This window comes from Pagrus pagrus (assembly GCF_965226575.1).
Source record: "Pagrus pagrus genome assembly, chromosome: 19".
Classification (NCBI taxonomy): Eukaryota; Metazoa; Chordata; class Actinopteri; order Spariformes; family Sparidae; genus Pagrus; species Pagrus pagrus.
The window spans coordinates 6,933,794-6,959,335 of NC_140203.1; the positions used below are offsets into that span (position 1 = coordinate 6,933,794).

At 43.5% G+C, this 25,542-nt stretch overlaps 2 protein-coding genes across 2 annotated transcripts; both read left to right on the forward strand.

Moving 5' to 3' along the window:
- LOC311274841 (lipoxygenase homology domain-containing protein 1-like) lies at nt 1-8,594 on the forward strand (the record flags this gene model as incomplete). Its single annotated transcript, XM_084382838.1, has 16 exons — nt 1-43; nt 252-366; nt 2,142-2,222; nt 3,514-3,698; nt 4,307-4,405; nt 4,508-4,656; nt 4,746-4,869; nt 5,005-5,255; nt 5,335-5,470; nt 5,576-5,736; nt 5,824-5,910; nt 6,498-6,633; nt 6,713-6,867; nt 6,972-7,132; nt 8,305-8,415; nt 8,501-8,594. The coding sequence occupies 16 exons, from the start codon at nt 1-3 to the stop codon at nt 8,592-8,594; spliced, it is 2,088 nt and encodes a 695-aa protein (XP_084238964.1).
- LOC311274534 (lipoxygenase homology domain-containing protein 1-like) lies at nt 8,339-24,575 on the forward strand. The gene is made up of 27 exons (XM_084382284.1): nt 8,339-8,381; nt 8,501-8,697; nt 8,788-8,980; nt 9,088-9,248; nt 9,332-9,665; nt 9,777-9,928; nt 11,284-11,417; nt 11,667-11,815; nt 11,899-12,003; nt 12,091-12,219; nt 12,313-12,480; nt 12,580-12,761; nt 12,910-13,026; nt 13,864-14,026; nt 14,292-14,446; nt 14,571-14,780; nt 14,923-15,046; nt 15,133-15,341; nt 15,480-15,665; nt 15,961-16,088; nt 16,187-16,304; nt 18,482-18,659; nt 20,931-21,116; nt 21,425-21,595; nt 23,114-23,252; nt 23,547-23,702; nt 23,792-24,575. The coding sequence occupies exons 2-27, from the start codon at nt 8,605-8,607 to the stop codon at nt 24,270-24,272; spliced, it is 4,521 nt and encodes a 1,506-aa protein (XP_084238410.1). The 5' UTR covers nt 8,339-8,381; nt 8,501-8,604; the 3' UTR covers nt 24,273-24,575.
- Nucleotides 24,576-25,542: the final 967 nt, after the last annotated feature.

Consider the following 25,542-nt stretch of genomic DNA (forward strand, 5'->3'; position numbering starts at 1 on the left):
ATGGATTCGCTGCAGATTCGCCGCATTGAATTCCCTGGCAACAGTGTGTGGAAGGAAACATAATGCTGCCTAATGTTTATAGATTATTGGACACTGTCTGAGGATGTGACTTTGTGTTTGTCCTTTTATTCAAGTTTTTACTTTTTGAATTATTGATACCTGTATGTGCTTTTGCTATTTCAGGATTGTGATATTTATTACAACATGGACAACACTGCACACATCCTCTTCTCTGCTTCTTTTTCTTTCAGTGTACGAGGTGGTCACTGTCACCGGTGACGTAAAGGGAGCAGGGACGGATGCTAATATATTTGTTACCCTTTTTGGAGACTTTGGCGTGACGCCCAAGGTTCACCTGGCAAGCAAGTGAGTTCAGAAGGGTTTCACGACGACGTAAATGAATTACAGAATACTTTTATAAATATCTCGTATGTAAGACTATATCGGTCTGTGAGACTGAGACTATATCAGGTCTCAGTGACTCACTCTGCTCTGATTTGTTTGCACTTATTATATTGCAGTCGATACATAATGTATAATCAGTAAGCTTAGCTAGATTCACGCTTTTTCAATGTCAGCTGTTAACTTTTCATCTGTTCTATTCCTCTCTGATCCTTCAGCACAGAAAAGAGGTATTTTTTAATCGGTCTGCCTAAAGGATGGTCATGATTCTGTCCTTGTGTTTGGTTGTATTTTGAATATAACACTGTATAAGAGATCTTTCCTGCTCTACATAAACCTAAAGGCTAAATCAGCTTGCGCATCAAGAATCTCTTTGACCTGTTTGTCAAAACCAACTCAAGTCATTTGATTGTCAGAGGAAGCAGCACACGCTCATCACAAAGGTTTGGCTGTGGTGCAGGAATCTCTCTTCAATACAGTCGTATAAAGTGTCGGACACAGAATATCTGGAGTAAGGAGGAACTATGTGACATGGCCGGTCTTCTTTTGCATTCAGAGGCAAATGAAAGAAGACCACGATGTCATTTCTCTGGATGATCAAATGACTCTCAGGGGATCTTATCAGCAGCGGGCTCCCTTTATCTTGGCACACATTGATTGACAGATAGGGTTACCTGTGCAGCGTATAGGATATACCAACTTATTGTTAGCCTCACTCCACCATGTCACCCACACCTTGTGGTGGTCTCATTCATCTACCCCAGACAGCATCAACATGCCATGTATTCAGTATCTCCGCGCTCGTGTGGCCGTAGTGCTGCTCAGCTGACGATTTACAATACACGGACGTTGATGGGTCACTTTTGTCATATAAAAACATGCTAGTAAGGAGTTTCACCTTACTCCAATATATATTAGGTCCTGCCTGTATTGTGTAATGGTCAATTTAAACTTCACAACATGATACAGGTAAGGGAGGGCTTCTATGTCTCCATGCATATCTGCCCGATTGAACATCGAGGCAGATTAAAAATGCTACTTTTTGGAAATTCAGTGTAATTATAACAAAAGTCAAATTGCATGAATTCCAAAATTTGCATTGGGTTTGCTTTTTCATGTAATCAGTGTCTCCCCATCATTCTCTTACAGGTGATCTTACACGGAAACAGAGAACGAGGGCGTGTATTCATGCGGGTTGGACAGTGTTTCAATCCTGGCAGCTTTATTTTATTTATTTTTTTTACAGTATATGACACCATGCACCTTAATTATGGGAGACTTGGCATTGAGCATGAGTTGAATATTGAAGGGAGAGGAGAACAGATGGATATGTGGGTCAGAGACAAAGGCAGGCATTCTCCGTTAATGAAAACGAGGGTGTCTGATTCGCCGTAGCTGGCGGAGGGGCTCCTCTCTGCGCACAGGCCCGGTTCATCTCTGCGAGGGGTAGATGTACATGAGGAGGAGGAGGAGGAGGAGGGAGCGTTGAAGTGGCCGAGCCTCGGGAGGTTTCAGATTATACCACTGCCATGAGACCACCGGGGGCACGATAAGCCGGATCAGTCAGGAGATGTAATTTACTGGTCCAGAGTTCAGTTCAGTCGTGGGTCTGGACTGTGTTTCCTCACCCCCCGTAATCTCTCTCAATCAAATAGAGCATCTTTCTCTCATCTCTCATACACACACACACTTACACTTCTGTCAAATTCTGACATTTTCCATGTTTCCTCAATTTACAGAAGCCGAACTGCATTTGAGAAGAATAAGACTGATGTTTTCCGCATAAAAACACACTACGTGGGGCCTCTGAAGAAGCTGAGGTACTGTGCAACTGACTGTGTGTGGTAACATATACATATATACAATATAATGGCCCTTTGGTGTTTGCATTGGTGCAGCAAATACTCAGAAATCACAACTACAGGTCACTGACAACATCACAGTTCTTGCTCCATAGTTAAGTATACCTCACACAGGATAACAGCAGCTTAACAGAGAGGATCACACAGAAACATTTCTCACTTATTTACCAGCTGTGCGGCTGGCCATCAAAGGATTTCATCCGGTGACATAAGGTTAAACCCCATCTGTTGTTGGGAGTTAGCGTCTTACTCCAGAGGAGGCTGAGTTTCATCACAGCCGCCAGACGTGAACAGAGAAACGAAAAAGTCAGCGAGTGCAGAAAGTGGAGATGCCGCACTGTGGCTCAGAAAATTGAGAACCATGGAAGTGGATCTGGAGTTGTGATTGTTATCAAACTTCTACTTTCAAGATAAAAGAAATCTTCTACAATATTTTTGCAGACAGATAAGTGTACGTGAAATAGGTCTTAAAATTGCATTAATAATGTTCATTAAAAGGTATTAAAATGTCAAAGGAGGTTGTTAAAACCTCCAAAATCCAAAAGTAAAGTTTAGCTTGGAGAGCGCAAACTTTTCTCTTCGTATTAAACTGCAGTGATCACCGTTAGCCACACGTCCTGAAGTTTATAGGAGCCTGTAGCAATATTTATGCTTGTTTGTCTGAATGTGAGCGCATAACTTGGAGTCCAGTCACCACTGGTGTCTGGATTATTGTGTGAGAGCGGGCAAGCAGCTGTTATGGTAAATGTTACAGTTTGAGAGCAAAGGTGACTGTTTCTACAGCTGTTTTGAGACTTCATTATGCAATCTGCTAGATTTCTTTAAAAGCTAAATAAATAAACTAATAAATTCACACATTGTTCAGATTGTGGAGATGAAATGTTGTAAAAGAAAATGTATATTTAAACTTTCCTCTTTAACGTCCTTGGAAACCTTATTGTTTGCTTCTTTCTGCCGTCTGGTGAGAACTCTGTTTATAGGTTAATGACTCTTGTCTATGTCAAAAAACAATGTACTTTGACCCTGCTTACTGCTGCTTGTGGCTTAATTTCCATTGTGTTACTCCAGCCAATGTTATTCAGATCTCATAATATTTATATGTCTGAACCACAGAAAACAATAGTCTCCATTCTGTGGTATTTACCAGTGCACAAGAAACACAAAGCCATGGCTGCTTGTAATGTTGCAAGCTCATTTGTGATAACCTGCAGGCTGAATTCATGTCACGTTATGATGGTTGACTCCCCAGGATCGAGCACGACAACACAGGGATGAACGCCAGCTGGTTCTTGGACCGGGTGGTGGTGACCGACATGAACCGGCCCCATCTGCGCTTCTATTTCGCCTGCAACAACTGGCTGAGCCGGGAGGAGGGGGACAACCTGTTTGTCAGGGACCTGCTGGGCAGCATGAACCCCATGGATGTCCCAAAATGTAGGTCACTCTGGGACAAACGTATAATAAAAAAGCGGACACAAAGGTTTACGGAGGGTAAAACAAAAATAACAGTTGATTAAAATTCGGAAAAGCCTCCAGAACATTTTAGAGAAACTTGTGATCAATTGCGAGATTTGAGCCGAATAGAGGGATATATTTTCAAATGAAGCCACCGCAAATGAAAAATAAGACAGTGTTAGCACCATGTGTCGGGCCAGTTGTACACAAAGGTGTCTGATAGCCTACACATTTTCCTAATGTGTCGGGTTGTAATTGAATTCCATCAGAGTGTAATCCTCGGGTAAACCGGCCCATGTGTCCTCTGTTGCAATGTGATCGCACATCTTATCTTCACACCTGCAGTCAATCAAGCAGAGCGCTGTAGAGCCACAGGGCTCAGATGAAGACGAGAGGGCAGTGTGATGTGAGGGAGTGTCAGAGCAATATGTCACACGATGCACACACACACAGACACACACTGTTATGAATATTTAACCTGGAAACCATCTCACTGCGGATTAGTAAGAAACCTGCTGAGTGACAGTAGAAAAGTCCAGCTAATTGTTATTATACAGTGTATGTTCTTGTTTCTTGTTGTTTTGCAGTGAATAAATACATAGTGAGTGTGTTCACTGCTGACATGAAGGGAAGTGGCACTGACGCTGATGTCTTCCTTAACATCTTTGGAGAGTACGGTGACACAGGTACTCTACAACTAGTGATTTCTTTTCTTTCCACAACCAAAACTGTTGTATGATTATTTTGACTGTAATGACTGCAGCGACGTCCTCACTGTGAATTCAAAGGAGAGAGACGACTGGACAGCGACAAAGACAACTTCGAACGTGGGTCAGAGGACAAGTTTACGATAGAGGCGCCAAACCTGGGACGGCTGAGGAAGATCACCATCGGACACAACAACAGAGGCTCCTCAGCCGGCTGGTTTCTGGATAAGGTGTGTACAGTTTTACACACATGCATAATCTTTACAGATGTGCACACATGCATGAAAACAACATGATCGTGCATAACGTGTCTCTCCAGGTGGTGATTGATGACATGGGGAATAAAGAAGTGTATGAGTTCCCGGTTAATCGCTGGTTTGCAATGGATGAGTGCGATGGCAAAATACAGAGAGATGTGCTGGTTGGATCGTTGCAACCAATGGGTGAGAACAACACAAGCCACTATTTCTTGATATTTAAATCCTCCATGATGTCGTGCAAGGAAATAAAATAAGAATAATAATAAAAACAAATTAAAACTACTAAAAGAAATGATTCATTTTCCCGACTCTACTTAGGAATCATATACAATGTGCAAGTGATGACTGGAGATGTGAGGGGTGCAGGCACCAACTCTAAGATCCACATGGTCATGCACGGCTCCAAGGGCGTAAAGAACAGCGGCAAAGTCTTCCTGGAGGGCGGTGCTTTCGAGCGCGGTCTCATCGACATTTTCAACGTGGAGATCTGCGAACTGATCAGCCCGCTCAGCAGGGTCACCATCGGGCACGACAACGGGGCTGTTGGTGCTGGATGGTACTGTGAAAAGGTACAACACATCTGTTTTTGGTATCACAGTGATTCTCAGAGTGTCATTCGAACTACCAAGCAGCCATTTAACCCTCTAGGTGGTGATATACTGTCCGTTCACGGGCACTGAGCAGACATTTCCGTGCGGGATGTGGCTGGACGAGGACGAGGGGGACGGACTGATTGAGAGGGAGCTGTACGAGATGGTCTCGCTAAGGCAGAAAAAGCAGAAGAGTGAGTGACTTCATTCAGCTCAGAGATCTCTGACCAGTGAAAGAAAAGCAAAACACACACAAACTAGAAGACTCCGGTGTCAAATGTACTCTTCTTCTGCTCCAGAGTACCCATGGTCCCTCTGGATTTGGACTTCAGATGTGAAGGGGGCCGGGACAGATGCGCAGGTGTTTCTGCAGATCTACGGAGAGAAGGGCAAATCTGATGAGATCAAACTGGAAAACAACTCAGACAGTTTTGAACAGGCCCAACTTGATAAGTTCATGGTAATCACCTGTTAAACTGAGCCGATCACACTCTCTTCCACTGTTAGGTTCTCGCACTGACCTTTAAATGTTTTGGGATCGCTTTAGATTGAACTGCAGGACATAGGAAAACTGCTGAAACTGCGCATCTGGCATGAGAAGAGACACCCGTTTGCTGGATGGCATTTAGCGAGGGTGAGACCCATTGCTCTGACCCTCTGATCTGTCAGTGTAAGCTGCTGAGTCTGTTGTATTATGTCCCCTCTGAGCACTAAGATAGCCACCAAATCAGGGTCTAATCCTGCACCTGATCGCAGAAATAAAGAAAAGTGTCTGTGTTAATGAAGCTGCTAGCTCAATGTCTTCTAGAAACAAGACAAATAAGCATGATCTACGTGATAAAACCGAGCAATTAGATGAATAACAAGCAAAAGAGGCTGCAAATAGCAAGAACGCTCATGCTAAGAACAACATGATAGGTGAGAAATGGAAATAAAACAAAGAAAGGCATGACAACAAGAATATTTGTAAAAGATAAGAATAAAACAAAGAAAGGACAATTGTGGATCTAAGAGGCCGAAAAGGATTATTAAACACCAAAGGATTTGTTAACGCCAGTCCCCAGCCACTTAAAGCCTTGTAAACAAGTAAAAAGACTATAATCCTGAACGATAAAAGGAGCCAGTGCAGGTTATCTTAAACTGAGGCGATATGCTCTCTCTTTCTTGACTAAATCCATCTCACTTTAACTTGTTAATTGCTTGGTAAATGCGTTTCCGCAGGTCACTTTGCTCAAGACTCTGACGATGGAGAAATATTCTTTTCAATGCGGCCGTTGGCTGGACATCAATGAAGATGACAATGAGATCGCCAGAGAGCTTCCAGCTACTGGAGCGCACATCGAGGAGCCGCTGCCCTGTAAGAACACAGCACATGTCAACAGTCGGTAGTGTTAAGTACCATAATACGAGTGTCTTTTCTCTGTTTCCTTTTTCAGTGATAAAGTATCGTGTAACCATCTGCACCGGCAACGTCAGCGGCAGCGGCACCGACGCCAGCGTCTTCCTCAATATAATCGGCGACCTGGGTGACACAGGGGAGCGACTCATGATAATGAGCAAAAACAATGTCAACAAATTTGAAAAGGGCAACGTGAGTGCATCATCGACTCGCAACGATCACAGAAAATAGATAAATGATGTGTGGGAAATGTGCTGCGAGCATCTTTAACCAGTTTTCTCGGTGTCTTCCCGCAGCACGATGAGTTTCTCATCGAGTCCGTGTCCCTGGGCCAGGTGCGCAGAGTGCGTGTCGGTCATGACGGCCGCGGCGGAGGCTGTGGTTGGTTCCTCGATAAGGTGATGGTCAGGGAGGAGGGCCAGCCGGAGTCGGTGGCCATTGAGTTTCCCTGTTTCAGGCAAGGCAATAACACCTTACACATGAATAAAAGGATAAGTTTGGGAAGATATGTGTACACTTTCTTGCAGAGAGTTGCATGAGAAGACTCTGTCAAGTCTGTTTGGTAAATATGAAGTTGCAGCCAGGAAACAGACTGGAAGCAAGAGTAAACAACTAGCCTGAATCTTTTCCAAATAACAAAACTTGGAGATGAATTTGGAGGAGCTGGTTGGCAGGTTTGAGAACTTTGGATGGAGCCAGATCAGCTAATCTTTCCAGGATTAATGCCAAGTTAAGAAGACTGGCTGATAACTGTAGCTTCTTCTTCATGATACAGATCTGAGAGTGGCATCAAGCAAGCAAACAAATAAGAATAATTCCCAAATGTCGTAAATGTTTGTATGTTTTGTGTTTAGAGTTTTCCTCTTCATTCTTGTTGTAACCCGCCAAAACAGCAGCCAGCTGGACCAAATTGTCCAGACAGTCCTCAAAGCCGGCTAAATAGGCCACGCTTACATTCACTAGTTCTCCAGTGGTGTGTGTTTAAGTAGTTAGGCAGCTGATGGATGGGTTTGCCACTACAAATGGGCACTAAATGCACAGTGGTCAGCCAGCTGTCTTCTTCAGTAACTGGAGCCAAACCACAAGGCTGAGGTGCAGTGTTACGTCTGGAAAGAGGCTCTTCCTGTCTGTCTGTCTGTCTGTGCTGTGCTGTTAAAAGTGAACAGCTTGGTCAAATGCAAAAGAGTTTTTGCGTGTTTTGCGTAGAGTGGCACCGATTAATCAATAACCACCAACTATTTTGATTATCGATTATTTAGATTAAGGAAAAATTACTCAAATTCTCTGATTCCAGCTACTTATTTCCTCCTCTATGATGGTAAACTGAATATCTTTGGTTCGGGGACAAAACAAGACATTGTTGCCATCTTGGACTCAGCCAGCAGCACTTAATAGAACGAAAAACCAACCAATTAATCTAGAAAAGAATCAAAAGATTAATTGACAATAAATGATAGTAAGTTGCAGTCCTAGTTCTGTGTTTCTTGCGCTGGTTGTGTTCTGATTTTTCCTTTTTCAGATCAATCATATTCATTGTGTGATCTTAAATCCTCAAAATGATCGAAATGAATCGAAATGTGCTCACTCCTATATGGTTCAGTTTGTCTGTGTCTGTGTGTTTTTCGTCAGGTGGTTGGATCGTAACGAGGACGATGGACAGATCGTCCGCGAGTTAGTTCCGGATGGAGACGGCCTGCGTCTCTTCAGTGAGTGCAAAAGAACGTTTCAAACGAAGAGCGGGTTAAGCAAACTAAAAAAAAGGGCGACATATCTTGTATCACGCTCATACAAATTACATTAATGTGCGAATTTACATCCTTCTAAGATGTCGGCTACCACATAGCAATCAAGACGGGCAGTGTGAACGGGGCCAGCTCCGACTCCAGGGTGTTCGTCAAGCTGTACGGGGAGAAGGGTGACACCAACAAGATGATTCTGGCCGTTTCCGACAACGACCTCAGGAACTACTTCGAGACGGCACGCACTGACATCTTTACCATCGACACCTTTGACATCGGAAAGGCAAGTTCTTCAGACGTGAGAGGTTATCGTTAAGCCGTTACTTGTGTTTCCTAGTTCTGTTTTATCCTCCTTTGTCCTCTGTGTTTACAGATCAATCGTCTCCTGATTGGCCACACTAATGAGGGCTTGCGCGCAGGATGGTTTCTGGACAGCGTGCAGATCTCGGTACCGGTTCACGGGATGCAGTACATGTTCCCGAGTCACCGCTGGCTCTGCAAAGACGAGGCTGATGGGAAAGTGGAGGTTGAGATCTATCCCAGTGAGGTCTTGGACATTGAACAATGTAAATAACAACAACACAAAAAGCACCGCACAGAGTTGAACTCTACTCCTCTGCTCTGCGAGATGTTTCCTCCGTGTCATAATGCTGTGATGTCCCTTCTCTAACAGTGATCAACTATGAAGTAACCGTGGTCACAGGGGACATGCGTTGTGCTGGCACCAATGCCAATGTCTTCTGTCAGATCTATGGAGATGAAGGAAAAACTGAAGTTCTTTCCCTCATGAGCCGCTCCAACAACTTTGAACGTGGCACCACTGAGATATTCAAGGTCTGTATTAAAGCCTGTGTTGTCAACGTATGTCAGACATTTACGTTCCTTGTCTGACCGCCGTTTCATCCCTACAAACCAAGATCGAGGCTCAGGATGTCGGTAAGATCTACAAGATACGTATCTATCACGACGGGAAGGGCATCGGAGACGGCTGGTTCCTGGAGACGGTGGACATCAAGAGGCTGACGATGGCGATGGTGCAGGTTGAGGTGAAGAAGGAGGAAACCAAGAAAGACAAGAAGAAGGACAAGAAAAAGAAGAAGAAAGAGGAAGAGGAGGAGGTGGAGATAGTTGAGCAGCTGCAGGAAGTGGTGGAGACGTTTACTTTCCCCTGTAACCGCTGGCTGGCCAGGGACGAGGAGGATGGAGAGATTGTGGTGGAGCTGCTGACTGAAGACAATGAAGACCTGGAGGGTAATCAGAGCATGAATGTAGCGCGTTGACCCACATGTTCTTTGCTACTAAAGACCAGCTGGTTTGTTTTAATGTCACTCATAATGTGTACTTTCTCACTTTTTCGCTCAGTGAACTCCTACGAGGTTCATGTGTTCACTGGGACCATGTTTGGGGCGGGGACTGATGCCAATGTTTACATCAACGTCTACGGAGAGACCGGCGACACGGGGGAGCGACGGCTCAGGAAGTCAAACAACCTGAACAAGTTTGAGAAAGGCGAGGTCAGCTTTGTTTCCGTTCTGGATGTGCTCGTTTATCTGTGTGCGCTGATGGAGACTCTACTTTTTAAAGGAATAATTCAACATTTTGTGAAATATGCTCAGTCACTGTCTTGCAGTTAGTTTGGTGAGAAGTTTCACACCGCTCTCATGTCTGTCCGTTAAATACAAGGCTAGAGCCAGGAGATGCTTAGCTTAGCTTAGTTTAAAGAGTGGATCTCTTACCTGGTTCTGTTCAATGGTTGAAAAATCCATTTGAAACCACAACTTTATATTTTACACACATTTTTGAAAAGAGATATAAAAAGTAAAACAAGTTTGAGCTTTAGAGGTTTTCCCTAACATTTAAAATTAAGTTTAAACTTAGACTAGTTGGCAAGTTAAAAAAATAAGAAAACACTCACATAAAAGTCAATAATCTAACAGGAAGAACTACATTTCTGAGGAGCTTTTCTTAACATTTTATTAAAAAATAACAGCTTTTGTCATGTGAAAAAGACAAATGTTGCAGTCTGCAAGACTCTGATCTTGATTTGATTGTTCTTTATGAAGACATTTGACGAGGAAGACATGACATTTTAGTGAAAATGATGTCAGTATGTACTTTAAATGTACACATAAAAATAATAATGATAAGTTTAAACCAGCCAGTATTTCTGGTGCTGACTAGTGAGCGTTGAATCAACTAGTCGATTAATCGCACACATCCCTGTCTCTGGTGTTGGACAGAACCAGGCTAGCTGTTTTTCCCTCACTTTCCAGCCCTCGTGCTAAGCTAACCGTCTCCTGGCTGTACAGAAGCTTCATATGTAACAGACAGACGAGTGATACCCATCTTCTCATCTAACTCTCTTCAAGAAAGCAGATAAGCCTATTCCCTCAGATATCAAAATGACTGCAACCTCTGAATATACTCAGGCTTCTTATCTTTTCATACTGTTTTGAATGACACTGAGAGCTGAGCAGAGGCACTGTAACATGCAAAAGAGTAAAGACATTATTGTTATTTTCCTGAGTATTGTGCACCTTGGGCACGGAGCAATCTAAAGAGTCTAATTTGCAGACGTGCCACATCACAGTGCTTCTCTTCAAGACTGTAAAAACCTCCGCAAGAAGTGTGATATTGCCTATAAGCATCATTCTTCTACTGTTGATGTAATGTAGATGTATTTGTCTGACCTGCTGTGTTCCACATTGTTTTACACGATTGTTATCAACGATACTGTTTCCCGGATAGGTCTCTGTTGTCAAATAAATGTTGAATCTTAAGAGCCTTGCAGGTTAAATAAAGATCAAATAAATAAGTAATGAGGTTCTCAGGGACTGCTAACCTAAGTCCTTGTTCACGTGTGACCCAGGAGGACATTTTCAACATCACGGCGGTCGACCTGGGGATCCTGAAGAAACTGAGGATCCGACACGACAACAGCCAGGCGAGTGCCGGCTGGTTTTTGGACAGAGTGGAGATTGTGGATAATAAAGACGACACCACGTAAGTCATGATGATGTAAAAAGGAGATAAGAAATTGTTTTCACATTGCTGAGTCATTTCTAGACACCAAATCAGTGCCACAGGTTTCACAAATCAATCATCCTGCAGAGCAGACAGGACCTTTACACATAAAGTGTCTGTAGAGCTCCACTGTGTGGTGTGAAATGGTATTAATGGTGCCTGTGGAGACATCAATCTAAATAGAGATGGCAGTTTTTTGTTCACATTTTTGTGGATGATATGTTTTAGGTACTTCTTCCCTTGTAAACGCTGGCTGGCTATAGACGAGGATGATGGACAGCTTGCCAGGGAGCTGGTTCCTGTGGACGAGGCCTTTATGAGGAAAGGGGACGACGATGAGGAAGACTCTGAAGCCACACTTGGTCTGGAGCAGAAAGGTGAGAGCGAGATTATGGCTATCAGCTTTTTTATGAATAGGAATCATAATCACACAATGTTTCATTCATTCTTTTTTTGACAGCAATGTCAACAACATACACGGTGAGGATAAAAACTGGCGACAAGAAGTACGCAGGAACTGATGCTAACTGTTTTATGATGCTGTACGGCACCAAGGATGACACAGGTAATGCTTCAGACTGTTATACTGCGTTTAGTGTGTGTGTGTGTGTATTTAAGCTATTAAATTACTCTGTGATGTGCATTTTTACAGGGATAATAAACCTGAAGGCTTCAAAGACTCATAAGAACAAGTTTGAGCAGGGTATGATCGATGAGTTCACGGTGGAAGCTGTGGACATCGGGCCGCTGAAGAAGCTGCGTATTGGACACGACAACTGTGGTACAGTAGGACAGACTTCCTGCCTGCGCAGTAAATAGTGTAAAACTAGTTTAAACACACATGTGATCACAAAACTGTATTTTGATGTTTAAGGTGGAGGATCCGCAGGCTGGTTCCTTGACTGGGTGGAGATCGATGCTCCGTCTCTCGGACAGAAACTACGCTTCCCCTGCGGTCGCTGGTTGGATAAAGGGGAGGACGACGGGGCCATCGTGCGGGACCTTTTCCCTAATTCTCTTCAGACGGAGCTTTACACACCATGTAAACCCCACTTAGTCACTTCATAACAGTCTACGCAGCGCTCCATGAAGATATGTGTCATTTAAAACACACTATTGGTTATATTTTTCTGTTTTGTAGTTGTTCCTTACGAGATTAAAACCTTCACGAGTGACGTGTTTGGAGCCGGCACAGATGCAGATGTCTTCATCGTCCTGTACGGACGAGATGCAGTTTGCAGCCAGCAGAAGTCTCTGTGTGTCAACAAGAGAGAGAGGATAATGTACTTTGAGAGAGGAGCTGAGGACATGTTTATTGTTGAGGTACAACAACAGTCTACAGTCATATATAAATAAGTAGAATAGGGGCATTCATCACGCTCTTGAGACCAAGGCAGTGAAGAACAGCGAGACCATCCGTGTATTTCTAAATACACTGTTTATTTAATGATGTTTTCTGCTTCCTTTGCAGCTAGAAGACGTGGGGGATGTAATTGAGAAGATCCGTATTGGCCATGACAACCGCGGGGTCAACCCAGGCTGGCATCTGGACCGGGTGGAGATCAGACGTCTGCTCAGGAAGGGAAAGGTACCACCTACAGGGGTGGAGGATGTGTTAAGATCCTTAACTTACAAGCCCGATTTTACAGTAGTTTAAAACATAAATAAAACATAATGTGATGCTTTGCTAACCCTTTTTGACATTATTTAATGTTTGACCTCGTTCGCTGTTAACAAGGATGGGTTGAAACAGATGACTGTGTAAATAGACGTTACTACATGGGCTCTGAAACACTAAGTGAAACCATTGTCAGTGAGCACAACTAGTTTGCAAATGATCACATTCAGTTATTCAGTTATTATTCACTTTTTATGCAACATCCTAATTTTTTGGGCTGGTGTGCACTGCAAGACAAAATCCATCAGAAGTAGCTGCACTGAAAATGTCACCTCAGTTAATGTATGTATTATTAGCATAGGTTTAAATGTACTTAAGATTCAGAGCTTATTTTAATTACTATACTATTAATATACTGTTGGGAACTTAAATCTATAACCAGATAACCATCTATAATAAGATAATCATATATTTTGGAGACAACATTTTAATCTGTTAAGTAACTACAGACTTAATATTTGCCTCTGGATCGTCGTGGAGTGGAAATATAAAGTAAATATTTCTCTTTGCCAACATCTCACTACTCACGTCCACAAGTGACACACAACACTACTTTTGGTCAGTAGGTGGAGATGTTCTCCTCACAGATAGATATGGGTGATCTAGCACTGTCATTTACTGAGCTGAGCCCCACACAAAGACAAGACCCTCCGCTCACTGATTCTCCTCTAAGGCACAAACACGCAAATTAAATCACGAGCACGTTGTTTGGCCCTGTACCCCTCCTCAGTCTCTTTCTCCCTGTAGGGTTCAGAGACTGTCATCTTCCCATGTGAGTGCTGGCTCGCCAGGTCGGAGGACGATGGAGAAACGGTGAGAGAGCTGGTGCCCTCCGACATCATCACTGAGAAGCTCTCACGAGACGGAAACCTGAAAGTCACTGAGGTCGAGGTGGAAGACGCTCTGGAGAGTACGTTAACAAACAACACATCCGACTGCATTTATACTCTGAAACATGGATATCTGCAGGGTTTATCTCACTGCTGTGCCCCGACTTTTCCCTTTTTTTCTGAGCGTTAGTTTGAAACTAGGGACAATCTTCCCTTAATGAGTCTCTGCTCTAACAGTGGCATCAAACTGCGGTTGAAAATTGCTTTCTTTACACTCTATATTCTGCCAATTACCTCAACCGGATCCCCTGTGTGCTCGTCTGTGATCATTTTCCCCCGCTACAGCTCACACATACAAAGTGTCAGTGATGACGGGCGATGTGTACGGTGGCGGCACAGACGCCAACGTCTTCCTCACGATCTACGGGGACCAGGGGGACACAGGGGAGAGGAAGCTCAACAAGTCGGAGACTAACAGCAACAAGTTTGAACGAGGATCTGTAAGAAAACACCTTTTGCGACCATTTTTCACTTTAATCTGGAATAACAGAACATATATCATATGAAACAATGATGACAACATAATTATACTTCTGTTAATATGCTCAACTTTTATCTCCCCAGGTGGATAAGTTCACTATAGAGGCCGTTGACCTCGGACAGGTCTTCAAGATTAAAATCCGCCATGATAACAGTCTGGTGAGTCCCGACTGGTACTTGGACCAGGTGGAGGTGTTCGACGAGGATACAGAAGAGGTCTTTCTCTTCTTGTGTGAACGTTGGCTGTCCAGGAAGAGGGAGGACCGACGCATTAAGAGAGTCTTCTATGTCAAGGTAGAACGACACACATCTGACACGATGACCCGAACCTTAAAGTGCAACTAGACAGCATCATGTTAGATTGAATACATTCCTGCAATAACAATGAATATCATTGCACTATCAAACATAGACTGTGTGTGTTATGTTCATTCAGGGTTATGAAGGAGTCAGAGAGGGCCTGAATAGTAAAAAGAGCCCAGCCCTGACAGCGAAGAGCGTCGACAGTAACATGAACAAGAAGAACAAAAAGAAGAAGGAGGAAGAAGTTGAGCTCCCGAGTAAGAAAAATCAACAATCTTCAAACACAAACATCTTTACATTAACTCTTGCTCTGATGAATAAGTGTTGTCCCCTTCCTGTGCAGTCATACCATATCACGTCACCATCTGCACCGGTTTGGAGCGCGATGCGAGCACCACCAGCAGGGCTTTTGTGATCATTGTCGGGGCCAATCACACCCAGACAGAGAGGTTGTGGCTGGAGCTGCCGGACGGGGTGCAGGGCTTTGAGGCCGGCTCTCTGGAGAGCTTCGAGTCCCACGGTTCAGACGTGGGGGAGATCAAAAAGGTCGAGGTGAGGGGAGGGAGGGGGAGGCGAGCTTTTAGAGTTTCAGTGACGATCGTGCACTCTCGCACAGTCACGTACACACATGAACAGGCTGAAAAATACACCCACGTCGCTCGAGGTGATTGTTTCTCTCCCTCCCTGCAGCTCGGCCATGATGGGGCCACTCCTGAGAGCTGCTGGCTGGTTGATGAGCTGTCTGTTGCTGTGCCAACCAAAGGGGTCAAATATATTTTTGCTTGTAAGTGCTGGCTGGCCAAAGATCGAGGAGATGGTTTGACTTCCAGAGTGTTCAATGTGCTGGATGCAGAGGCCATTTCTATCTCCAGGAAGGTATGTAAGTGTGGCAGAAAGCATATGACTACGGATGAAGCACACATACATCACCATCTGACGGGATATTTTTAAAAATGTGTGTGGCCCTTTAACTTTGATTGCCCTTCAGTGAATTGGGTGGAAGTTGTGTACAATTATATTTCAAGCAACATTATAAATGACAAGTTTCAAGCTTATAATTCCTTAAAGAAAATATATTTTTAACTTCTTGTCCTGTGATGTCTTAAAGGTGATGATGCTAATGGGAGAATGTGAAGAAAATATAGTAAAATGTCAAATATTTTCCTGTCAGATCATTTACGAGGTTACCGTAGTAACAGGAGACGTCCAGAACGCGGGGACAGACACCCTGATCTACATGTCTGTGTTCGGAGCCAACGGCAGCACAGAGGAGATGCAGCTGCAGAAGAACGAGGACAGGTAGCCAAACGTGGACGTCAGAAACAATAAGAGATAAAGAGACGGTTTAATAATGCTGCAGGTTATAAACTCTGTCCTGTTTGCTCGGTGGTTCACAGGTTTGAGCGCGGTCAGGAGGACACTTTCAACATGGAGATCGATGACATTGCCCCTCTGAGGAAAATGAGGCTACGTATTGATGGCTCCGGCAGTCGACCTGACTGGTTTCTGGATCAGGTCAGCTCACCTTAAAGGGCAATTCCACCAGTTTTTAATCACATCAATGTGTGTTTAAAGGTATTGGGGAGTACTACTGCATATATGTAAACACTTGTGTTGTGTTAAAAGACAACAAAAAGCAAAAATAAGCAAATACATAGTTACAGATAAATTATGAATCGGATTATTGGAAAGCCACAGTAAACATTAATGTCTTAATCTCTGATTTAAATGAGCTGACAGTTGTAGCAGACCTCAGGTGTTCAGGACGCTTGTTCCAAAGTAGTATTAAAAACTAAAAGCTAAAACCCATCCCGGATGACCTGAAGGGTCTAGGTGCTTCACAACGTGCACTTAAATTAGATATGTATCGGCCTGAGACCGTTTAATGCTTTATAGACGAGTGATAAAATTTTACAATCTTTACTTTGACACACAGGAAGCCAGTGCAGTGATTCAAAGACCAATGTGGAAGAAGCGAGCTGACAAGACCTTAAGCCCTATGTAGAGAGCATTAGCTGCTTCTAGCAAAACACACTGAACTGTCAGTGGTTGAGTTGCGTGGCAGGTGATGTAAGTGCCAGGTATCGACAAAGAACAACAATGCATTGAAAAGAAAGACGTTATATCTGGTCCTGTGGTATCAATATTGGTGGTGTCAATGTACCTAATGTAACCTATACAGACAGACTAGTTTTCAAGAGATGTTTACATGCAAGAAAACTGTCAGAGATTACATAAAAAAGGAAAGCTTTAATCAGGTAAGAGTCCCCAGAATGAGCTGATCATGCACTCCACACAGTAGTGTCAATAGCTAATTGGTTACAAAGACGAAGCTGCAGATCTCATCCATAAAACATAAAACCAGGAGCATAAAAAGCAGAACAGTATCCGCTGGCTTCTTCCAAAATCAATAGTACAAAGCAGTCACAGGTTTGTGTTTTTACCCTGGCACTGTATGCTGCTGTAGGTCACAGGATCATCAATGTATTATATCACGCAGACAAACACACACGCACACACACACACACACACGCACACACACACACACACACACACACACACACACACACACACACACACACATCCATCCCTGCCTGCAGGAGAATGGTCAATGATTCACCCGCCCACAAAGACACAGACACATACGCACACTCATACGCAGCAGGGCCCAGAGTTCCTGGAGTGAGCATATTGACCCATTTTATTCACCATGCTGTTGTTTCTGGCATCATAGACACTCACATCCAGAAAGGAGCGCTGTGTGTTTCTGTATTCAGTAGAGAGAGACAACATTTAATTTTAAAATTTTAGTCCAGCACTATAATCGCCTGCCTTAATATACTTTACATTTCCCAACATTTTTCTGTGCTTTTTCTCTTCGGCTGACCCTGTGAGGACAACATCACTGCTCACCTCCAAATTCAGTCTGAAGTCTCAGGCCGGACTCTTTGATGAAATAGAGCACATTTCCTATGCAAATGTCTCCTCTGGTAAAGGCACCATGCCTGCAGAGCAGCAGAGCAGTCAGGAACAATACCGAGCCCTGTCCGTCCGTGCCTGGGACTCAGCGGCTGCAAACGTCTCCTTGACTTGACCCTGCACAGAGCCTTGTGTGTTCAGCATCACAAGCAGATGTGCTGCCTTTATGGATTGCAGGGCCTGTGTATTGAAATGGACACAACAGTGCACCGGGCAGACCGCCAGCATAGTAATCTGCCCAAATAAATATGCAGAGTGGAGAGCTAATACGAGTGTGGCTGCCTGAGCCGAGTCTGACATGTTTCTCAGGACTAGCGATCAGACATCTTGGGAGAAGCAGGGTTTGTGTACATACCTGCGACGTTAGTGTCCACGATATGACTTTGGATGACATAACAGTTAATTATATCTTATTATAATAGTGTAATCCAAGTCTCCAGAAGCCCCAAGATCAAACTGTTTTGAAAAGACATTATTTACACCCTCAACGTGCAGTCAGTTAGCATGCTGATATTGGCATTTAGCACAAAGCAGCACTGTGGTGAGTTAGAAACTCACAGAGCTTGGCTGACATGGCTGTAATACTTGAAGTCTCGCTCCATATTACACCAGACTTAATGGTTAAAGTGAGTTGTTACATTTATGTCAGGATTCTGAATGACTTTTAGATAAAGTGTGGTATTATATGTGATGAGTTGCCTCTGTGAATCCAGGTGATCATGCGTAACCTGACCACAGAGGAGGTGTCTGTGTTCACCTATGAGGACTGGCTGTCCAGGTTACGAGGACCCAAGAGAACCATGATCTGCGAGATGGCTGCTGTGGTGGACGAGGAGATGATGGTGGAGCTCACCACCTATATCATCCAGGTCAAGACCAGTGATTGTGCAGGTCAGAGAGCTTTTTTCTTTTTCCTCCATTTTCCCCAGTGAAACTAAGGATACATTTTTATGTATTTCTATATTTACAGTATATTATCACATTCATTGTATGTAAGAAGTGGTTCCCAAATGTTTGGCTTGTGACCCCTTAAAACGAAGCTTTGTCTACAGGTGATTTATAACTGCAGGTTGCACATGTCAGTGTTTAGTATTATTTTATTTATTTCTAGCAGTCACAACAGAAAAAGAAGCGGGCCGGGGATTGATCTTTGGGGAACACCGTTAGTGTTTGGATAAGGCCTACAGGGTATGGCATCTGAAGTGTTCAGGCACATTTAATAAATGAGGGCATTTCAAGTCCACTTCTTCGTTACATCAACATTATTCATCCGTCCACTCACCCACCCTGCCACTCGTCCACTCATCCATCCATCTCTGGGTCGGGTCAGGTTCAGGGACACTCACAGTGAGCAGACATCCTCTTTCATCGGTGAAATCCTTCAGCAGATTCTCACTCAAAGGTCAGATGAGACGTTTCATCTGTCGTGTGTTCTGGGTCCACCATGCCATCACCTCACTGGTGATTGTACTCTGAACTCTTTAAGAATAAGGCACCTGTGGGTAGGTGCTTAAATGGCAAGGTTGGATGGTGGATTGACATTGGGGATCCCTGTGGTGCCACAGCCGGTAGTGGCTATTTATGTCTTTCACATCACTGTCAAGGCTGAGCTAGATAGATGTGATACATAGAGCCTCCTTTAACCTGTCCTTGTGCAGAGCTTTGTGTCTCTCAGGAGGATGTGGAATAATTCCTGTTTGACTGAAACGTTGCAGTGAAAGAAATCCTCCTCAGAAACCCTCCACGTGGCTTTGCTCCCTCTTTTCTTCATGCAGAATGTTTCTGTAGCTCTGTAGTGCAGCTGATCAATACGATAGTGTGGCGAGAAGTCTGAGCCGACTTCAAAGGACTGTTCTCTGCCCTTGGCAGTTACTGGAAGCTAAGACGTAGCACTGCACCACGACTGGGGCTCTGGGAGGAATAATGAGACACACACTCACACATACAGTCACACCCATTCAGACAACATTACATAGGCGATGCTGTGCATCAAGCAGTGGTCTCCTTTGGGATCATTGTGGGAGTGATTTGCATGTATAGCGTGAAGAGGCAATGAATGTTAAGCATGCACATGTGCAGATAGTGAGGTATATGAAAAGAAAGTGATCATTTAAAGGTAAAAACAATATAAAATGAAATTCCTAAAGTAACTTCAAAAATATCTAAACAGCTAAATGTTGCAAAACATTTTAATTACTCATCAGATTTTTAAAAAATCGTGTTTCTAGCTTAGTGTACAGACACAGGGATAAAACTAGGACACTGAAAACATGCTGCAGTCTGAGTGAGGTTTGTGCTCACCATCCCATAATACACAGTCACTTAGTGTCTAACCTGCTGTAATGAAATAATAAAGCACAGCGGGATTATAGATGTGCTGTCTGAGTCACAGAATGCAGATTTTCTCTGCTGCTCAGTTTATTTTCACTCAGGGTTTTGCAATCTCAGTAATTCTTTCAACAAATAATTCAACAAATCCCGACAACAGTTGAGATGCAGTGCAGCTTAAAAGATCTACAATTAAGCAGAGGCACTTGTAAATGTATACAGATGAGGACAAGTGGATTTTTTGTTAACACTTTTTCAGCTTCATGCTGTTTAATCTGAATAATTTAAAATATCTAATCAGAAATGACATTTAAATTATATTGTTTGACTCAAACTATAGCCTACTTTTTTATGTAACCTGTATTATAGGTGCAATATGTACGAATTTTATTGGAAAACATCAAAAATGTAGTGAAAATTATCAACAGAATGTGACGAAATAACAGTTTTGAGGTTATGAAGTCTGTGTACTGTGCTGCAGAGATATCTACTGAAGTTAGCATGCTAACCCATTAGCCCCGGCCACCGACACTCCCCCACTGCTCGGAGCTCCCAGTCTAGACCGCTAGCTGCAAGGCTAACTGAGCTACAGTAAACGGTAGCTGCAGTTAGCAGCGATTGTTCTGCTGATCCTGGAGTATAAATTTGACAGGATGCCAATTCTTAGGCCTACATATTGCATCTTGAAGCACAGTAAACACAGTATGTTACCAAGCTCACAGTTTGTCACATTGTCCTTGTTTAATCCAATCCCATGTTTTTTGCATTTAGAAAATTGAAACAGGACATCTGCTAATTTCCTCTGAAATGGGCGACTCTCCTCTGTCTCCACAGGCGCCGGCACTGATGCCAACGTGTGGATCATAATTTTCGGAGAGAATGGAGACACGGGGACGCTGGCATTGAAAGAGTGCAGCAAGTCCAACAAGTTCGAGCGCAAGCAGGTGGACACATTTCGCTTCTCGGATATCCTCAGCCTGGGAGAGCTCTCCAAAGTACGAGTCTGGCACGACAACTCAGGTCAGCCACTCAGATGTTCAGTCGCTCTGCCTGCTGGGCTGATTAAATCCACTCTTTCTAACTGTCATGGTAAAAAGTTTTATAGTTCACTCACTGAAATTACATGTCTCAGTCACTGCTTGTTTGATTTTGACGAAACCTGAAAATCGATGGCTCAGTGGAGCTGCTGTTGAACGCTAACAACTGCTATGTCACAGTCTGGCTTTGAGACAACCTGAAAGGCTGACGCAGCATTTTACTCATTGGCCTGAAAGATTTGCTGCATCACTCATGGATCTGTCTTCAGCTTCCTGTCTTGTTTGTTTCAGGTCCTGCCCCAGGATGGCACTTGGACTATGTCGATGTGAAGGATGAGATCATGGACAAAACATTTCGTTTCCCCTGTGACCGCTGGCTCGCCAAGAACGATGATGATGGACAGATAATGAGAGAGCTGGCCTGTGCTAACAACGACTACTTAGACCTCAACGAGAAGACGAGTAAGAACATAGAACGCATTAAAGATTTCAGTACATTGTCTATTCGGTGGCATCTTCACAGTAAAAGCCTGCTTGTATTTTGCTTTTGCTGGATGGCTTTTAAAGTGAAGGAGCAACAGTGGGATAGTCTGTTTGCATTAGGTTAAGCTCACATTACAGGATTTTAGCCCTGATTTTTCCACTGGCTGGCAGATTTTGTTAACTGTTAATTGTTTAAAGATGCCATCCTAGAGCTCGCCGACGCCTCACAGACCTCACTGGATATCTATCCGGCTAAATATCTGGTCTTGGCGAGGATGGGTGGGAGAGCCACGCAACAAGAAACAGCCAATAACAGCAGACACTCCTCTCCTCTCTACCCTCTCTCGTCCTCTCCCCTGCTATAATCCGCAGTAGCTCTCCAAATCCAGTCTCACTACACATCTATTTGTATGGAGTGGGCACAACAATATAGTTTCTATCAGAATGCATCGTCGTACAAACAAGCTTTTCAGTATTTGTAACTGTGTCGTCCTTGCTGAAGCACGATACCAGCAGGCAGTTTCCCATTTTCAGTTTTATCCTTGCTGTCACTGCCTAATCCATTCTCTCACATTTATTCTATTATTTTAATTCTTTGTTTGTTTGTTTGTTTTGCTGAAAATCAGCACACAAACAACTTGGACTCGCGTGTGTGTGTGTGTGTGACTTTGCAATGTGTGACCCCCCAGTCTCTGATTACTCATGTTGTGTGCAAACCAAACCACAACGGCTGCAAGATACTCAACACAAGACAGGAAGTACAGAACAGTCATCCGAGGACTTAGACGTGCACGGTGACCAAGGCTTCAGCGGTGACTTATAGTTGTGATGGAAAGAGAGTGAAGGGTGAACAAAGAGGCTGACATCAGTGAGACAAAATCACCCTGGGTTACACGTTGCATCCTCTCCGGTGCAGGAATGGTGGACACGAACAATGAAAACTACGATATAGAGAGAGGATTACTGAATATAAATGCATTAAATGGAACTTGCAGAAAAAACCTGACAGTGCAGTAAATAATGTCTAAATGAGGTGCCTCTGCTCAAACTGTATGCTTGCACCCAGGTATATTGTTGTTTGCACAGATTTCCTACGCTCCAGCTTCAGCTCTTTTCCTCACATTCACTGCTTCTTTGTGCTCAGGAAACGTTTGCTCTCAGATATTTTGTCCAAATTCCCAAACCAACAGAATGCAAGATGTTATGCTGACCAATGAAATGATCCTTGCTTTGTTGGGGGCACATTTGCTTTTAATACAGTTGAGAAAGTGTAAAAGTATATATAGCTGCCCGTAGGGGATGCTCGAAGAACTAAAGTGAATTATTTGAACATGAAATCAATACGTCATGCTCTCAAAATGAAAGAAAAGCCCTTTGTTTGATTTCATGAAGCTCTTTTTTTTGTGCTATGTGTATGATGTATATTTTGTGTTCAGTGCAGGACACGACTGTTTGAGACAATTTACCCTCTGCTCGTCTGTGTCTTCTCTCTTAAAGAGTATGAAATTTGTGTCACGACTGGAGACACGGACGACGCTGAAACCAAAGAGAATGCCTGGATTGTACTCGAGGGGAAGAAGGGCCGATCAAAAGAATTTGTAATGGAGAACTCCTCGAAGAAGAAGAGGTTCTTGCGGTAGGTATTTGCTGCGAGATTAACTCAATGAGCTGCAACTTGTTTGCATGAAAAAGCGCAGAGAGACGTCGCTTTCTCTCCCTCTAATTCTCCCTTTACACTTATTATGATAATCCCTCCAGCTCAGGTACTTGAGCTCAGGAGAACGCTGCAATCCGCTATGATGACATTACCGTCCCGTAGAAAATGTAGTCTGACGCTGAACAAATTGGCAGTGGCATGAATTTCAAGTACGCGGGCCAATTAAAGGGACTTGCTACTCACTCTAACATGTTTACCTCCTTCTCTTTTCAGGGGAAATGTCGACAGGTTCGAGTTTTCGTCCAAGAACCTGGGTGACATCGCTGGTATCTGCCTGGGCCACACACCCAAGGATGGAAAGAAAGTAAAGGGGGAGATTTACTGGTATGTGGAGGAGGTCGTCGTCACTGAGAGGGAACTGGGAAACAAGTAAGACCTGTGTTTCTGCCCAGTGGCCCACATTACCTACTCGTGTCATTTGCTGGTAACAAAATAAATTATTTCATCTTCACCTCCAGGTACTTCTTCGTCTGCAATGCCCTCATCCCTCTTTCTCCAAAGAGGGACGATTTCTTGACCTTCGAGTGCTCAAAGACGCTGGAGAGCTTCGCCAGTAAAGCTCGAAGCCTGGTGCCCGTCAAATACGAGATCATCGTGATCACAGGCGACGAGAAGGGAGCTGGTACAGATGCCAATGTTTTCATCACTATCTACGGCTCCAATGGAGATTCAGGCCGTCGGCAGCTGCGGCAGAAGTTTCGCAACCTTTTCGAACGCGAGCAGACGGACCGTTTCCTGCTGGAGATGCTGGACATGGGGGAGCTGCAGAAAGTCCGGGTGGAGCACGACAACTCCGGTCTGAGCCCCGGTTGGCTGCTGGATCGCGTGGAAGTCACCAACACAGCCAACGGCGTCACCACCATCTTTCTCGGTGGGAAGTGGTTGGACACTAAGAGGGCTGATGGGCAGATCTTCAGGGTCCTCTACCCGAAATATTAGAAAAAGTATTACTTCAGAGAGATCTCCCCTCATGTTTAAAAGCAAAGACCAAAGAGATTCTGCTCTGGCACGTTTTATATCTCAGGAACTGAGACGTATTTTTACATTCATATTGTTTTTTTTATTATAGTATAGTTGAATATTTAATGCTACCTGTGAATGAAATACTGTGACAATATCTCTTCGGTCAGGAAACAGAATGTGCCATTCTTTATACATTTCATATGTCAGGGATGGTTTCCTCAGTTGCTTTGTTATAATGGAGGTTTTATAAAAGATTAAACTCTTTTGTGATACTCATAATCGCAGCTTTCATCCTGTTTGAACCACAAATAATTTATTTAGTTGGCGCTGCAGTTCATTGCAGCTCCACAGAGTGTTTTAGCATCATCATTTGGTTTTACGGCCTGAAAATTTACTGATTTAATTGTACTGCGTCATCAATCTGTTTCTCGGGGCAGGCAGCAGGTTTTGGGTGGAAAAGCTCTAATAAACCAACTGTACTCAAGCAGCCTACGGCAAACGGCAGACAAAGCTTTCTGGTGGAAAAAGTGGTGCTTTTAGCTGCTGAGGAGCCAAATATTTCTCTCACAGCTACAAGGAGGGTGATCAGTGTACATGTATTCAAAAGGTGACCAGGAAAAACTTGGACATAAACCTGTCACCTATAGTTTTCTGAAGAGCTGTTGTGTAGGTTGTTGTGGCGGCTCTGTGGACGTATAATGAGAAAACGAAAAGATCTTCCATGTTGTTGGATCTTCCACCATTTGAGACAGCTAACTTCTGGTTTAGCACGCAGCTAACACATACCGGGATAAACTTACTTATTTGTGCGGCTCTTCTAGACTTTCCAAATGTTATTGAACCAAATGTATCAAATAATGATAGTGAAATGAGTCATTTCATGCAGGTTGTGAAGCTAAAAAAACACAATTATGTAGTGTCTTTCATAAAGTCATCTAATGGGAAAATAAGGATAAATGAAGCCTGGCTGCTAACAGCTAGCTAGAGAGCCATTAAATAACATTACATAACTTTAAGCCTTAATATAATTTGAGCAAATGAACAAAAGCTGACTTTATTTTTATTTATTTATTTATTTTTTTACAGATTTATAAGGAGATAATATGTCCATTTTGAGTTTACAGCATGACCTGCTGCCCCCAAGTGGCCAAAAAATCAATTGTTGCTGCTTTAAAGTCTTGTGACGATTCTAGTTCCCATATTTTCTAGCTGAATTCTTATAAAATGTGTATTGATACCCAGCGCA

What these genes read in the sequence shown, in the direction of transcription:
- LOC311274534 (XM_084382284.1), top strand. Translation starts at nt 8,605, where the DNA reads ATGATTCTGGCCGTTTCCGACAACGACCTCAGGAACTACTTCGAGACG. An exon ending in CTGCAGAAGAACGAGGACAG is followed by an intron (nt 16,089 to 16,186) that starts GTAGCCAAACGT and finishes GGTGGTTCACAG; the next exon opens with GTTTGAGCGCGGTCAGGAGG. An exon ending in CTGACTGGTTTCTGGATCAG is followed by an intron (nt 16,305 to 18,481) that starts GTCAGCTCACCT and finishes CTGTGAATCCAG; the next exon opens with GTGATCATGCGTAACCTGAC.